Genomic DNA, 15,228 nt, shown 5'->3' with positions numbered 1-15,228 from the left:
GCATGGCGCTTGTAACGCCAGGGTAGTGGGTTCGATTCCCGGGACCACCCATACGTAGAATGTATGCACACATGACTGTAAGTCGCTTTGGATAAAAGCGTCAGCTAAATGGCATATATTATTATATTATTATTATAATTTGTTTGAACAGCAGCCATACTTACTGGATGAGGCTGTGGGCCTGGAAGAGGATTTGTCAGATAAGACATGCGATTAATTTCAACCGCAACTAACTTAGCTACAAACATATGATACACATGCAGAAAGAAAAGTATTAAAATACTAAACTAAGGATAACAGAAAGCACAGGAGGCAATGGATGAAACAGAGAAGAGAACAATATTTGACAAGTGGGTTGTTGTTCTGACTTCAGGAATGGAGGTTCAAATCCACTCTCTTCCCTCCTGATGCTGCACTCCAGTTGGGCTTTGCGGATGGATGCCACCAACGCCACCGAGCAAGGCAGACAGTCAAACTAGATCAGGGAAAATGTTTAAATCTGCTATGCAGCCCCTGAGACAGTCAGAGAAACAGAAAGCCCAGACACAGGCATCAGCATTACACATCATTCCAAATAACAGCAAACTCAATCCCAAGGCGCTGCCTGCCACAATGTATAACTGGCTATACTGTAGTGGTTCAGAACAGCCAGGAGATGGGGGATGTTCTGAGGGTAACAGACAGTGCTTCACCACTCGTGTTCATTTTTTAGACAAACACAAATGACAGGCTGTTTCTCTGCTATCTGAAGTATTTTTATGGACAGGTTGCCAATGTAGCCTCTGCTTTGGGTACTTGTTGTTCCTCATTTCCCACAGTTTCCATGTTGTCCTCTACCTGTAGCATGGAAGGAACTGTGTTTAGAATCACAAACAACATTTTGTTGTTCCTTGCCAGACCAGGGCAAAATGTTTCAACATTTGTCAATCCCAAAATACTGATATAAAATGGCAGAATGGTACCAGAAATCAAACATGATATTACTCAACTTTCAAATGCTCACCAACATAGCCTATATACCATGACGTGAGGTGCTGCAGCAAACTTAAATTTTCATGGAAAATTCAGCAATAGGTGAGTGAGGTGCACTTAATTTTCCACGCCTTGTACAGGACCTACTGTGAAATCCTTTGTTTTCCTGCAATGAGATCTCAATTGAAAATAGTAGAGGAGAACAAAAAAACTGAAACCAGTGAGGATTTTTTAAAGAAAATGTTACAGTTTAATGGAAACTGAAATTGTGAACACTGAATTTCTTGCATTTATTTGGAAATTGAGGGATATTATCATGCTAAAAAAAAATGCATTTGTTAAATTCTTAAAATAAAACCATTTCACACTAAAACTTGTAAATGTCAACTTGTAAATGCCTCAAATTCTGGAGGGGGAAATTTCCTAGGAGCCAATTGATAATCCATCAACAGGCAGAGAGATGACAGAGAGAAAGAGTACAAAGATGGTCTTGGCACCACACACAGCTGTTTTCTTCAGACACACATCTCAGTATGACCACACCATCTTTCAAAAAGCCTCTGTGGAGCCCCAGAAATAAACACTTTTCACTTGTCTTTAACATAATGTGCATCTACAAATAGCTCTCATGTGCCAAAGAGAGTAAACAAAATAGCCCCCCTCCAAATGTTTTTACAGGAGGCACGGGAGACGGTGTTCGCTCCATTTTCACCTCGAGTCCAGCATTTCCCATTACAGACAATCGATAACTGGATGAAGAAGAAGCACTTTCGGTATTTGTGATTTCTATTTACATGTTTTTATTTCATTTAAATTTGTCCTCACTCATACCAACACAGACTCCCACAGTGGCATTCAGCTGCTGTTGGCTCAGACAAAGGCTGGCTTAAACCATCAGTCTTTCCAATCTAAGAGCATGGACCATACAGCGGCTAAATATCTGAAAAGTACACTAGTACCTTTGGCAAACAAAAAATAAGAGTTGTCAAATAGTATATCAATCCCCTTTAAGCCGCTCCCCTTTAACACGTGATGAAGAACATCAGGGACAAATTCTTTATAGGAACACTGGATTTCTTTCAGTGCTCATATCTCCACCATTACCATTTGTTTTCAGACACAAAGATCTGAACATTGGGGATTTATATAAAATTATGAGAATTGAGATTCAATAATGAAATGGTCTTAAAAAAGTAGGTACTTGTTAAGATTTTTAAAAACGAGACAGCTTAGCCTAATTCTCCCCATCATTTTCCTTTGAAGCAAAATAGTTCCATTCTAGTTGTGCATCTACAAATAAATTAAGTGACACAAAATAAAACAAAAACAGCTTATTAAACATACAAAGTTAATACATTAAATCAATTCAAAAGTCAAATTCAAAATTGCTCTACGAACTTAACGATGGACAGACTATAACATACCACCAAGCAGGTTTCATTAAAAGCCCACTGAAAGATGTTGCACATCATTCGATTTTGAGCTGTGAGATTTATTCAAAACATCTAAAAACGCACATTGCTTTCAGCTTCTTCCATGTCAGTGAAAGGAAGCAGCAAAGGAAGCTGTAAAAAATGTTAAACAACATTGCAAATGTAGATAATTTTTTTATAACAAAAAGACATGGCACAAATGATTTTCAAAACAAACAAAAAAACGATCCAAATCACTGTAAAAGCATACTTTTCACACAGGCACATGAACATGATACAAGGGTCTTGGGAAAAAAGGGGAAACTTGCATATAATTGGAAGAGCTCACTTTTACACACACATCAAACAGCAGTCCTCCTATTCAGAACTCAGAGGACTGTGCAAGAATCCTTGAGGTGATTGCACATCCTAAGGGGGATGAAAATACAGACAGAAATCACTTTCTCAATTTTCTTTCACCACACAAAGCACAAACGCGCTCTCTTGTAGCAAAGTATTTCTCAAACCAACTCCTCTTAAGAACCAGTTTTTGGTTTACATCCTATTACACTATCGTTGAATTAATATAGCTATATTATTTTCTTAAATACAAAAAAATACCCATTTTACTTAAGTGCTTTAAAATATCAAAGGGCGTTATTTCCCTAGAGATCAATGAGCCCTCTTAAGACTCAAATAAAAGGGGACATGTTTGGATCAAAACAATGAACATAATATGTACTGTTAGAGCACTTTTACACACCGACTTCAAAAGAGATTGCCTGCCCGCTTTCACAAAGAAGCATACTTGTTCTCACACTCAGGATAAAAAATTTAAAAAAGAGATTAGGGTTATGAAAATTACAAACTTGTTTTGTTTTTTTACCCCGTGGTATGATCTGGTGTTTTCTATTCCAATATTTTGGGGAACCAAGTAAAGTAACATAAATCGACTGCATGAACATTCAAAGTACAAGTAACATTTTTAAAAGAAGATATACATTTTATTTTTTTGCCGTCAATGTCACCATTGCAAACTATTCAAACTTGGTTGTCCATCGCAAAAACAATTCCCACTGCCGATCAAGACAAAAATAAAACAGATACATTTCGCCATTGTCCAGCATTAGCCAAATAAGATATTATTTTGCTCGATGGGAGTTTCCCCATCTGATAACACTTAGTAAAATACCACATCCCAGAGGTCTATCCTTTGCTTTGAATTCCACAGCGAAGTAACTTAAAAAGGGTAATCTCACCACTTTTCATGATCTCCAGCACAATACCAGTGTCTACACATGTGAAAATGGTGCATTACTAAAAAGTTATACCTGATGACAAACAGCAATTTCTCAAATGCAATGAGATTCACAATGACGCGGGGAGCAAGAAAATACCCTCCCCCTGGCTAGAAATGTGTTGGTTTTGGAAAATCAGTTTGTTACTTTTAAAACCTACCCTGTGATGTCACAGAGAATACTTTTTTTAGTACTTTTCTTCTAAACCACAGAAATGTATGTTTTTCATATGTAGAGACACTGGTATGGTGCGGAGATGATGAATGAGGTTGAAAAGTGGCAGAATTGCCCTTTAAGTGTATGTGAGACACAGTTTTGTACACAGCAGGGGTATGTGTGACCTTCTTGTAGTTCCCTCTCAGTCTGCAAGAACAAGCCATGACGTGACCAGAGAGGGCTGGACTAGGAAGCACAGACATAGATTCCTGCCATTGCATATAACCTGGACTGGGAACACAGAAGTGCTTCAGGTCATGAATGACAAAAGAATCAAGGACAGTAAGAGATCACCCTGTCCAATAACAGGTGGAAAACGGTGCAAATCAGTGTGCTTAAAGTGAAATTGCCTAAACAGAGAACTTTAAAAAGTTTGAAGCCTACATAACATGTATTGACAGCTGCTTGCAAGCAATGTCAGTGTTTTCTGTAAGCTAAACATTTTGGTATTTTATTATTAAATATGACTCCAATTCAATATTTTAGCAATTCAAATTTGAGCACAATATGAGGATCTTGTCCTGAACCATTTGGCAGAAAACAAAATTGTTCCAACTTTGTCATGGCTTTACCAATGCTACCTGAGTGACATTTTGTATTTATTCATTTATTTTTCTTAAAAAGAACAGTCCAACCAAAGCAAATTCTTAAAAGAAGTTAGTATGTCATTATATAAATATATACACACAGTACCAGTCAAATGTTTGGACACACCTACTCATTCAAGGGTTTCTCTTTATTTTTCACTATTGTAGAATAGCAAAGACATCAAAACTATGAAATAGCACATGGAATCATGTAGTAACCAAAAAAAGTGTTAACTCAATAGAGTTCAGATTCTTCAAAGTAGCCACCCTTTGCCTTGACAGCTTTGCACACTCTTGGCATTCTCTCAACAAGCTTCATGAGGCAGTCATCTGGAATGCATTTCAATTAACAGGTGTGCCTTACATTAATTTGTGGAATTTCTTTCCTTCTTAATGTGAATCAGTTGTGTTGTGACAAGTTAAAGTTAGGGGTGGTATACAGAAGATGGTCTTTTACCAAACAGGGCTAAGTCCATATTAAGGCAAGAACAGCTCATTACTCTAAGACATGGTCAGTCAATTCGTAAAATGTCAAGAACTTTGAAAGTTTCAAGTGCAGTCGCAAAAACCATCAAGCGCAGATGAAGAAACTGGCTCTCATGAGTACCGCCACAGGAAAGAAAGACCCCGAGTTACTAACTTTGCTGCAAAGGATAAGTTCATTAGAGTTAACTGCACCTCAGATTGCAGCCCAAATAAATGCGTCAAAGTTCAAGTAACAGAATCATCTCCGCATCAACTGTTCAGAGGAGAATCAGGCCTTCATGGTCGAATTGCTGCAAACAAAGCACTATTAAAGGACACCAATAATAAGATACTTACTTGGACCAAGAAACACGAGCAATGGACATTAGACCGGTGGAAATCTGTCCTTTGGTCTGAGGAGTCTAAATTTGAGATTTCTGGTTCTAACCGCTGTGTCTTTGTGAGATGCAGAGTAGGTGAACGGATGATCTCTGCATGTGTGGTTCCCACCATGAAGCATGGAGGTGTGGTGCTCTACTGGTGGCACTGTCAGTGATTTATTTAGAATTCAAGGCACACTTAACCAGCATGGCTACCACAGCAGCAATATGCCATCCCATCTGGTTTGCAGTTAGTGGGACTATCATTTGTTTTTCAACAAGACAATGACCCCAAGACACCTCCAGGCTGTGTAATGGCTATTTGACCAAGAAGGAGAGTGATGGAGTGCTGGCCTCCACAATCACCCAACCTCAAGCCAATTGAGATGGTTTGGACCGCAGAGTGAAGGAAAAGCAGCCAACAAGTGCTCAGCACATGTGGGAACTCATTCAAGACTGTTCGAAAAGCATTCCAGGTGAGGCTGGTTGACAGAATGCCAAGAGTGTGCAAAACATTCATCAAGGCAAAGAGTGGATTCTTTGTTTAACACTTTTTTTGGTTATTTCATAGTTTGAGGTCTTCATTGTTATTCTACAATGTAGAAAATAGTACAAAGAGAAACCCTTGAACAAGTAGGTGTGTCCAAACTTGACTGGTACTGTATATCTGTAGTAATTGAAAGAATAAAAAAAAACTATGTTAAATAAAGTGCTATTAATCCACAAAACCAAATAATTTATGCTAGAGAAAAGAAACTAATGTCCTTCCTTAGCATAAAACCAAAAACCCAACTGAGAGGGAGATGGTAGTACCAATGACATCGTGGTTGTCCACTCAATGTATTGCCAAATTTGGCCTGCCTTGACATGTTTAGGCCTCTTGACAGTCACATTGATCAAAGACTAACTCGATGATACGGTATTATGAAACGCCATCACCACCAAATCTCTATGCACAGTATAACAAAGAGTGGCTGGTCTGGGACATGAAATGATTAGTATTGCGATTGGTTTATGTCTAATATTTGCTTGGTTATATTATACTGCGACTTCTCACATCTCATCCACACCAGTAAACACGTGCAAGAAATACATTGTCGTGAGAGAGAGATTAAAGACCAAATGCTGAAAGGGCAAATATGATACTATGCTGAACAGGTTGGTCAGCAAATCAAAAACAAATTGCTTGAGCAAGAAAATAAGAAATTTGCCATTTCTCCACATGGTGTCAGCAAATATAGCTTAGACAGGCCTAATGAATTAGACATTTTGAACCTTACTGATGAAATACACCAAACAAAAAGTCGTTTTGAAATATCACATACATAGATAGCCCTTGCTCCACAATGTCACTTTTCTCATCTTCCCGAAAACTCCCACAATCAAGTGAAAAGCTCAAGAGAACCTACATCTAAAATTAAGGAATAGCCTACATCAATCTTAATCTAAAAATTAATGAAATATGTAGACAGAAAACAGCAAGGATTAAGAAGAAATAAAAGTACAAATAAAGCTAAACTCAGATGAAGACAATTAATGCCACAACCTTTTTACTGATTAGCACGGCTAACAAAAACTGACAACCGAACCACGAGATTATGACATGGCTTTAGTTTCATTCTGATTTGACACGTCTATCTGTGCTCTGGGAGTTTGTTGCTACTGTAGATCACATCTGAAATCACTAAACCATACAAAACAGAGTAAAATAGTTGTCAAAACTGATACCAAGCAGTCAGGTCTTTGCTGGGCATAGTTAATTCACTAAAGTAATTAAGACAAATGCGTTCCCTAAACATATATATTTCTCATTTAACCTGCAGCCTAACAGGCTTATCAATACTACCAGCCTTCTCATAATCTTCACATTTTGTAAATTACAAGGCATTCTTAGAATTTCTAGTTCATTTTCTTTTAAAATGTATTCAAATGTGCACATATACTGATGTGTATGCATAAATCATAACACATACACAAATCTACATATATTGGACTAATTTGAATGCATGAGGAAATAAAACGATTGAGGCATCCTACTGTCAGACATAGTCACCACAGTTCAATGGGCAAGAGGATAAAGGCTCGGGAGGTGCAGTTTGCGCCTTCCTCAGTCTTATGTCCTCAACACCCAGACGAAGGAGCTATGAGACCAACATCTATTACAGCAGAAAGTGTCACAAGTGTCCATTCACATGGGAGAGGTACCCAAAATTTCTTTCAAGTGTTTGAGTCTTTGTGTAGTCCAGAGCGTCAGCCGAAGCTCCTGCGCTCAACTTAATGCCAATAATTGGATTCATATTTCCTCATATTACACCTTCCCTTGTCATCTTCCTCTTCTCTGACACACCCCCCAAAAAACAAATCCCATTATCCCATTCTGTATTCCAATAAATGTATGTCACAGGACATGCATCTTTCTGTCCCAATATCACAGTTGACTCGATTTTGTTTTCCAAAGGGATAATGACCGCCAAAGAAGACATCTGCAGCACCCAGGTAGGGAGAAGGTACATGTAATTGTTGACATTCACTACCTCACTGATAAGGTCCATCCTTGGTCTTGTCATAACAGACTACTCTTTTTGGATCTGGGGGGAGAAGGACAGAAAGTGAGTGTGAAGGCCCTGGGGAACTTAACGCATAATACATGTTATTCAAACTTCAGCTGTATACCTTTGAACATCAAATAGAAAACCCAACTTCACAACTTAAAAAATACACTACACAGAAAAGAGACCTTTTACTTTACCTTGTTTTTGCAAATTAAAAACATATTCCATTTCTGTAGAGAGAAAAAAAAACAGATTATCATCTCCAGATGCATAAGACAATTGTATTATTAGACACATTGTCTTTAATGTGAAGCTAATGGATTTAAAGCTTTTGGTGCAAGTGAAATAGTAGGTTAACACTACCAATGTGTAATACATATTAGAGGTCAACCTATTAATCAGCATGGCCCATTAAATAGTGCCGATTTCAAGTTTTCATAATCTGTAATCAGCATTTTTGGACTCCGATTATGGTCGATTACATTGCATTCCACGAGGAAACTGCGTGGCAGGCTGACCACCTGTTATGTGAGTGCAGCAAGGAGCCAAGTTAAGTTGCTAGCTAGCATTAAACGTATATTATAAAAATAAAAATAAATCACTCTTCACTAGTTAGCTACACATGGTTGATGATATTACTAGGTTACCTAGCTTGTCCTGCGTTGCATATAATCAATGCTGTGCATGTTAATTTATCAAGTCACAGCCAACTTCGCCAAACGGGGGATGATTTAACAAACGCGCATTTGTGAAAAAAGTACAATCGTTGCACGACTGTACCTAACCATAAACATCAATGCCTTTCTTAAAATCATTACACGGAAGTATTTTTTTTAAACTTGCATATTTAGTTAAAAGAAATTCATGTTAGCAGGCAATATCAACTAGGGAAATTGTGTCACTTCTCTAGCACGCAGAGTCAGGGTATGTACAACAGTTTGGGCCGCTCGTTGTGAACTAATTTGCCAGAACTACGGTTCGGTTCCGAATTTCACTGAAAGAATAAATGTTTTGTTTTCGAAATGATAGTTTCTGGATTTGACCATATTAATGTCCAAAGGCTCATATTTCTGTGTGTTACTATATTATAATTAAGTCTATGATTTGATATTTGATAGAGCAGTCTGACTGAATGTTGGTAGGCAGCAGCAGGCTTGTAAGCATTCATTCAAACTTTACTGCTTTTGCTAGCAGCTCTTAGCAATGCTTGAGACACACCGCTGTTCATGACTTCAAGCCTATCAACTCCTGAGATGAGGCTGGCAATACTAAAGTGTCATTAAGAACATCCAATAGTCAAAGGTATATGAAATACAAATGGTAGAGAGAGAAATGGTTGACGCGTCATAATTCCTATAATAACTACAACCTTATACTTCTTAACTTGGAATATTGAAGAACTGGGAATAATGAACCACCAGCATCATATGTTCTCATGTTCTGAGCTAGGAACTTAAACGTTTATCTTTTTTACATGGCACATGTTGCACTTTTACTTTCTTCACCAACACTGCGTTTTTGCATGATTTAAACCAATTATGCATGTTTCATTATTTATTTGAGACTAAATTGATTTTATTAATGTATTATATTAAGTTAAAATAAAAAAGTGTTCATGCAGTATTGTTGTAAGTCATATATATAAATTAATTAATGAATCAGTATCGGCTTTTTTTGGTCCTCCAATAAATCGGTATTAAAATCATAAAATCGGTCAACCTCTAATACATATGTTCATAGAATTGATAAAGCAGGGGAAGAGGAGTTACCTTTAGTGTGATAAGTAACAGCAGCTTTCAGATCAAACGACCCCCAGCAACCTCTGTCCAGGCTCTTAGAATGGGGCGGCTCTTTAGACAGTCCCAACACTAGGTTGGTCAGGGGGGCCTGGGCAGGCTCAGCACTAATGTCTTTACAAGAGGCCAACAAAACTGCACCTGGACTCTTAGCCTCGCCCTTTGTCTTTTCCCCATCCTCACCCTTCACTGTAGCAGGTGGGCAAGCTGGGGCACTAGTCCTTTTCTCTGAGTCTTGAGCCAAAGTGAGAGGCAAAGGCTCTGGGATTGATAGATTAGAGTCAAGGCCTGGCTTGGCAGCAGGGCATTGCTCCCCTTGAAATGTTACCACCGCAGCCTTGCCCTCCACGGCAGCCACCGGCCCACTTCCTCCTTCTGGCCCCACGTTTGGCTCATTAATGAAAGACAGCCCCCACTGATTCTGGAAAATGTCTCCCAAGGCTTTCTGATTTGTCTGAGCAGCCTGGGTGTCCACTTGGCGAGCACTAGGGAGCACAGGTTGCATATTTAAAGGGTTTAGGGGGTAAATGAAAAGAGTACACTTTCTCAGAGCTACAGCTGCAGGGTTGGTTAAAGAGTTATAGTCATTGTCCAAAGTGGATGCTACGTTCTCCCCACATGGGAGAGAGGTGGCTGGCGGAATACTACTAGGAGCAGGGGTGAAGAAGGTACCAACAGACGGGCAACTATTTCCATCTCCAGAAACGGGGCCATTAGTAAAGCTAGCTGAGATGATGGTTTTCATAGCAGACATGGGGACCTGTGAGAGTCTACCAGGCACCTGAGGAGTCTGCACTTCTCCTCCAGCCTGGGCTGCTTTGTTGAGGTTCTCCTTAACTTTACTTGCATAACTAATCTTGGGCACTATTTTAGCACTACTGTTGTCCACAGGAAATACTGGAGGGGGCTTGAATAAAGTCCAAGAGTCCTCTTTCGAAGAGGAGGAGAGCTTGGCTTTGGGCCTATTCTCAAACTTTTTACCAAAGGCACCTGCAGCAGTCTTACTGTCTGAGTTTTTCTTCTGCAGTTCACCCATAGCCACCTCTGGAGCATCCATCCGCTTGACTGCTGTCTGGGCGTCTGCTTTATGGTGAATTTGCGAGCTCACCAATTTCTCTGTTGGTTCAAGTTCAGAAACCTCTGGCTCCTGTGTGGCATTGCCCTGCTGCATGACCCTCTCCCTTGCTCTTGTCACATGCTCTATGTTCTTGATGCTGTTGCGTCTGGTCTTGCGTTTCTTAGGAGTAGTATATCCACCTTCTGAGCCACTGCCATCATTATCAGGGGGTGACTTGCTGGAGTAACCATTTGTAATATGAGCAGAGTTTACCACCCCATTCAGAAACAAAGCAGATTCCTTTTTGTCCAAAAACTTTCCCTCATAGTGATTAGTGAAATCCTGGGCCTTGTCATTTATGCGGTCCATATTCTTCTTGTGAACAAGACCCTCTTTGCTGCCCACTTTTGAAAGAGTGGTAAAAACATTGCGTTTTGACTTCTGTTTTACGTTAGCATTTATCAAATGTCTGTTACCATTGCTGTAGGTGGGAAGAGGGATACCAACAAAATCCTTTGCAGACAGAATCTTCTCCCCCTCCACCTCACCGGTGTTTATTTTTCCATTGCCTGTAAAAGAAAACAAAAGTTAGCTGCACTGCCAATAATACATGTAGACTATAAAGTCCAAGCAAAGTCCATAATTCCCTACCACCTCACTCTCCAAATATATCAAAAGGGACTAACAGACCTAATCTGTCAACAAGAATGCAAGTTCGCAGCTCCTTTTACAGGAAACATGCCAAGGCCTTTATAAGATGCTGTATCATGTCTATTTAGACTGAATAGGTCAGCTGGCAGCAAACAACCACACACCAGTGCCAGATCAGATTCCCTTGAACATAGTAGTCCCATAGCCTACTTGTAACTAGATACCATACAGAAATCACGTAAGAAAAATGTGTGCTGTAGGTAGAAATTACCATGACATTATCCTATAAACGTTTGATAAGGGGAACGTGGTTGACAATGTAACTGGGCTTGACTTCGCTAGCTAATACAAAAATACGTTCCAGAGTATCATCTAAAGACAACATTTTAAACCAGATTAAAGATTGTCATTGCGCGTAAGATACATGTATAAAATATCGATTAACAAAACATCTTAATGTTATAGCCAGAATAACTAAATTTGTGTTAAATGGTGTTCTATTTTCTTGTCTGAACTGAAGCCAAGGTATGTAACATTTTGTTTTATGCATGCCATCAAGTGTGAACTTGTCGAAAGAAACTGGTGAGGCTACAATTACATTTCAAGTCACGTACTTCGTTAGCTAAAACAAGCATAAATTGGTTCTGAATTGTTTATTAAAATCAAAATCCCATGAATCAGCCCGCTTGCTAGCAAGAAAATGCTATGTCGTCAAATCACCTACCCAGGCTAACATGTTTGCGTGGCTTCATCATGGTTAAATAAACGCAACAGGCCCAACCCAGCCGAACCTGCTCGCAAGTGTAAAATGTCTTGCACTAGCTAGCTATTTCATCCCCGAAAAGTCTCAAAGGTAAGTTAGTTAGCCATCTTGCTTTTGCAGACCTGTCTGCAGCCAGGTGGTAGTAAACAAAATCAAATTGAAACTTGTTCTATGGACAAATCTCACTCTCGTTGCTAGGATTAACTAGCTAGCTCGTTAGCTTTCCATCTCGCCTTTTCTAAACATGGCCGACGGGAAACAGCAACTCAGAACATTCCAGTGGAGCCGGCGTGTTGTTCTTAGCAAAACATGTCACGGAATTCCGAACAAATTTGCATGGGTTTTTTGACAGTCAACGTATGCACGTGACAAAACAATTGAACTACAAAATGACTAATTAGCAACACAGGGGAATTTGGTCAGGGAGTAGCATAAATTTAGAAATGGGTGGTGAAACCGGCGCACAAGGTCAATCCGCATCCGTCAAACCATCAGCTGTCACGCGATGTTTAACTACCCCATCCAGCAATATGCAGCGCTTGACCCAGCTAACTAATGAGCTAAATATGTTTTTTAACCGCTTGCAACCACTCTGCTATGAGTCACGCAAGCTACATCGACGTAAGTAATAAACTGGCTAGCTAAGTCATTGACATTAGCTAGCTTGCTAACTTTTCCGGATGGCCCAACCTGTTTTCTTCGTCTGCGTTTCCTGATGCTGGTACTGGAAGGAGATCTGATCATTTTTTAGAGATGTTTTGTATTGAATGGGGTTTCTTTCTTCTCCATGGTGGTAATATCGTCTCTCTTGTGCCCGATCTTTGGGCTGTTCCTCCATTGAAGTGTAATATAATATCCGAGCTCGTCTACCAGTATGCACCGCTCACTGGGCAAGCGGAGAGCAGACTATTGAACTGTCCAATCAACGCCAGTGACAAACGGAAGCTATTCGAGGCCTCTGTATTCGTCAGCTGTATATCTAAGAAGTATTTAAAAAATGTTGGTGGTTCCCCCAGCAACATTGCGACGGTCTTGCCAATATATACATTCATGCAGGTTGAACAACTGGAAATATTATATAAATTAGAAGCGTGGAGAGATGACATTTTATTCAAGCAAATCTGAACTGCCCTAAGTGGTCCTCACAGTCACACACCATTGAGACCTGCTGAGACATGTATCCATATACGTTTTATGCATGTATCACATTGTGGTTGGTTGGATTTTACAATACATAATTCTGTATCGTGCATAATTCTAGCCGGCATTCAACTGACATGGGAAACAATTTAATAAAGATACTAATAATGTCTGTGCAAAAAGCATACCAATTATAAAATATAGTTTAACACATTTTGAAATATGCGTTGTAGCCATCTGATATGGTGTGGTGAACAGCTCTTCCCGACAGCTACTGTAAATTGCTATCCAGGCACCAGGTGGTGGCATTTCATAGTTTAGAGATTTCATCCCACCCTAATCTTCAAATACTGGTAGTCAATGTTTGACCACTAAGTGACCACTTAATTTGTATTTTAAAAGCATATAATGAAACAAATTATTGTACAGCCATATAACCTAAGGGCACTACTATGCCATAAGAAGGATTAAACTGTGAATAGCTTTCATACACCATGAAGATGAAACCCACTATTTCCCATTACCTATTGATGAATGTAAGGCACCAGCACCACTTGACATCTCACCACAGAGATGTAATATTGGTTTATGCACATCACATGTGAGTCCTTCCCCATAGAGAACCTATGCACTGCAAGTCTGAGTGATTCAGCCACCCCCACCCTTCCTCTCCCAGCCTGCTCTCTAAGGTGCTGGATGTCACTGCTTGTGTTGCCATCTGGACGTCTACTTGAGTGCAGTGAAGATGAATTCATGTGAAATACCTGGTCGGTTCTGTTGCTGCTGGCTTCTTTCTTTTGTTTGCTTTTCAATCTCTCTCCTCCATTTTGGCGCTGTGGGTGATGCAGTAGGACGGGTGGCAGTGAGCAGACTGGACGTTCTCTCACAGGAGCCACAGAGAGGTTTGGTGGTCCTGGGACCATTGTCATCTGTGGAACGACTTGAGTTTCTCCACCTGCCACTGGGCTTCTCAGCACAATGGTAAGATTCAGCTGTGAGTATGTTCACTTTTGTCAAGTCATTCATTTCTATGTAGTTGTTCATTGTTTTTAAGTTTATAAACAGTACCAGTCAAAAGTTTGAACACACCTGCTCATTCAAGGGTTTTTCGTTATTTTTTTACTATTTTCTACATTGTAGAATCATAATGAAGACATCAAAACTATGAAATAGCACATATGGAATCATGTAGTAACCAAAAAATAATAATTTATATTTGAGGTTCTTTAAAGTAGCCACCCTTTGCCTTGATGACAGCTTTGCACACTCTTGGCATTTGAGCCAATCAGTTGTGTTGTGACAAGGTAGGGGTGTTATACAGAAGATAGCCCTATTTTGAAAAAGACAAGTCCATATTATGGCAAGAACAGCTCAAATAAGCAAAGATAAACGACAGTACATCATTACTTTTAGTACATCATTACATGAAGGTCAAACGTGTGTGTGTGTGTGTGTGTGTGTGTGTGTGTGTGTGTGTGTGTGTGTGTGTGTGTCACTATCATTGTGGAAACTGTTGACAAAACCCTTTCAAACATATTTTTTTAATGTTCATTCTTAATTAATGGCATTTCACTCATTCAAACGTTCTGGTCCTAGGCCGGAAATGGCATCTAAACGGCTTGTATCAGATCACGTATCAAAGAGCAGACAGTGTGAGACAAACTTGCTTTTTGTCAGGCAACAGAGCTCTTCCTGCACTAGCTAATCCCCATATTCCTTTGGAAACATCACTCATTTCGCAACCATAGGCAAGGATCTCAATTGTTATCAAAATTATGTATTTAATATTGTTAGAAGGTAACCCTCTCTCAAACAGCACTACTATACTACTACCATAATCCATGCCTTATGGTAGTAGTGCTGGAGAGCATGACACCCGGTGGCAGGTAGCCTAGTGGTTAGAGCGTTGGGTCAGGAACTGAAAGGTTGCTGGATCGAA

At 39.6% G+C, this 15,228-nt stretch overlaps 1 protein-coding gene across 1 annotated transcript; it reads right to left on the bottom strand.

The window, feature by feature from the left end:
- Positions 1–1,197: 1,197 nt before the first annotated feature.
- On the bottom strand, positions 1,198–12,570 carry LOC118390273 (FMR1-interacting protein NUFIP2-like). Its single transcript, XM_035780667.2, has 4 exons — positions 12,111–12,570; positions 9,652–11,304; positions 8,080–8,112; positions 1,198–7,918 (listed from the first exon to the last, which is right to left on the bottom strand). Exons 1-4 carry the CDS (start codon positions 12,139–12,141, stop codon positions 7,866–7,868), a joined length of 1,770 nt encoding a protein of 589 aa, XP_035636560.2. The 5' UTR covers positions 12,142–12,570; the 3' UTR covers positions 1,198–7,865.
- Positions 12,571–15,228: the final 2,658 nt, after the last annotated feature.

Source organism: Oncorhynchus keta, chromosome 11, assembly GCF_023373465.1.
Source record: "Oncorhynchus keta strain PuntledgeMale-10-30-2019 chromosome 11, Oket_V2, whole genome shotgun sequence".
Lineage (NCBI taxonomy): Eukaryota > Metazoa > Chordata > Actinopteri > Salmoniformes > Salmonidae > Oncorhynchus > Oncorhynchus keta.
The sequence above is the reverse complement of the archived record's forward strand: the minus strand, read 5'-3'. Positions and strand labels throughout refer to the sequence as shown.

What these genes read in the sequence shown, in the direction of transcription:
- LOC118390273 (XM_035780667.2), bottom strand. Translation starts at nt 12,141, where the DNA reads ATGATGAAGCCACGCAAACATGTTAGCCTGG. An exon ending in ACGCAAACATGTTAGCCTGG is followed by an intron (nt 11,305 to 12,110) that starts GTAGGTGATTTG and finishes TTTCTTTTACAG; the next exon opens with GCAATGGAAAAATAAACACC. An exon ending in TGTTACTTATCACACTAAAG is followed by an intron (nt 8,113 to 9,651) that starts GTAACTCCTCTT and finishes TTCTCTCTACAG; the next exon opens with AAATGGAATATGTTTTTAAT.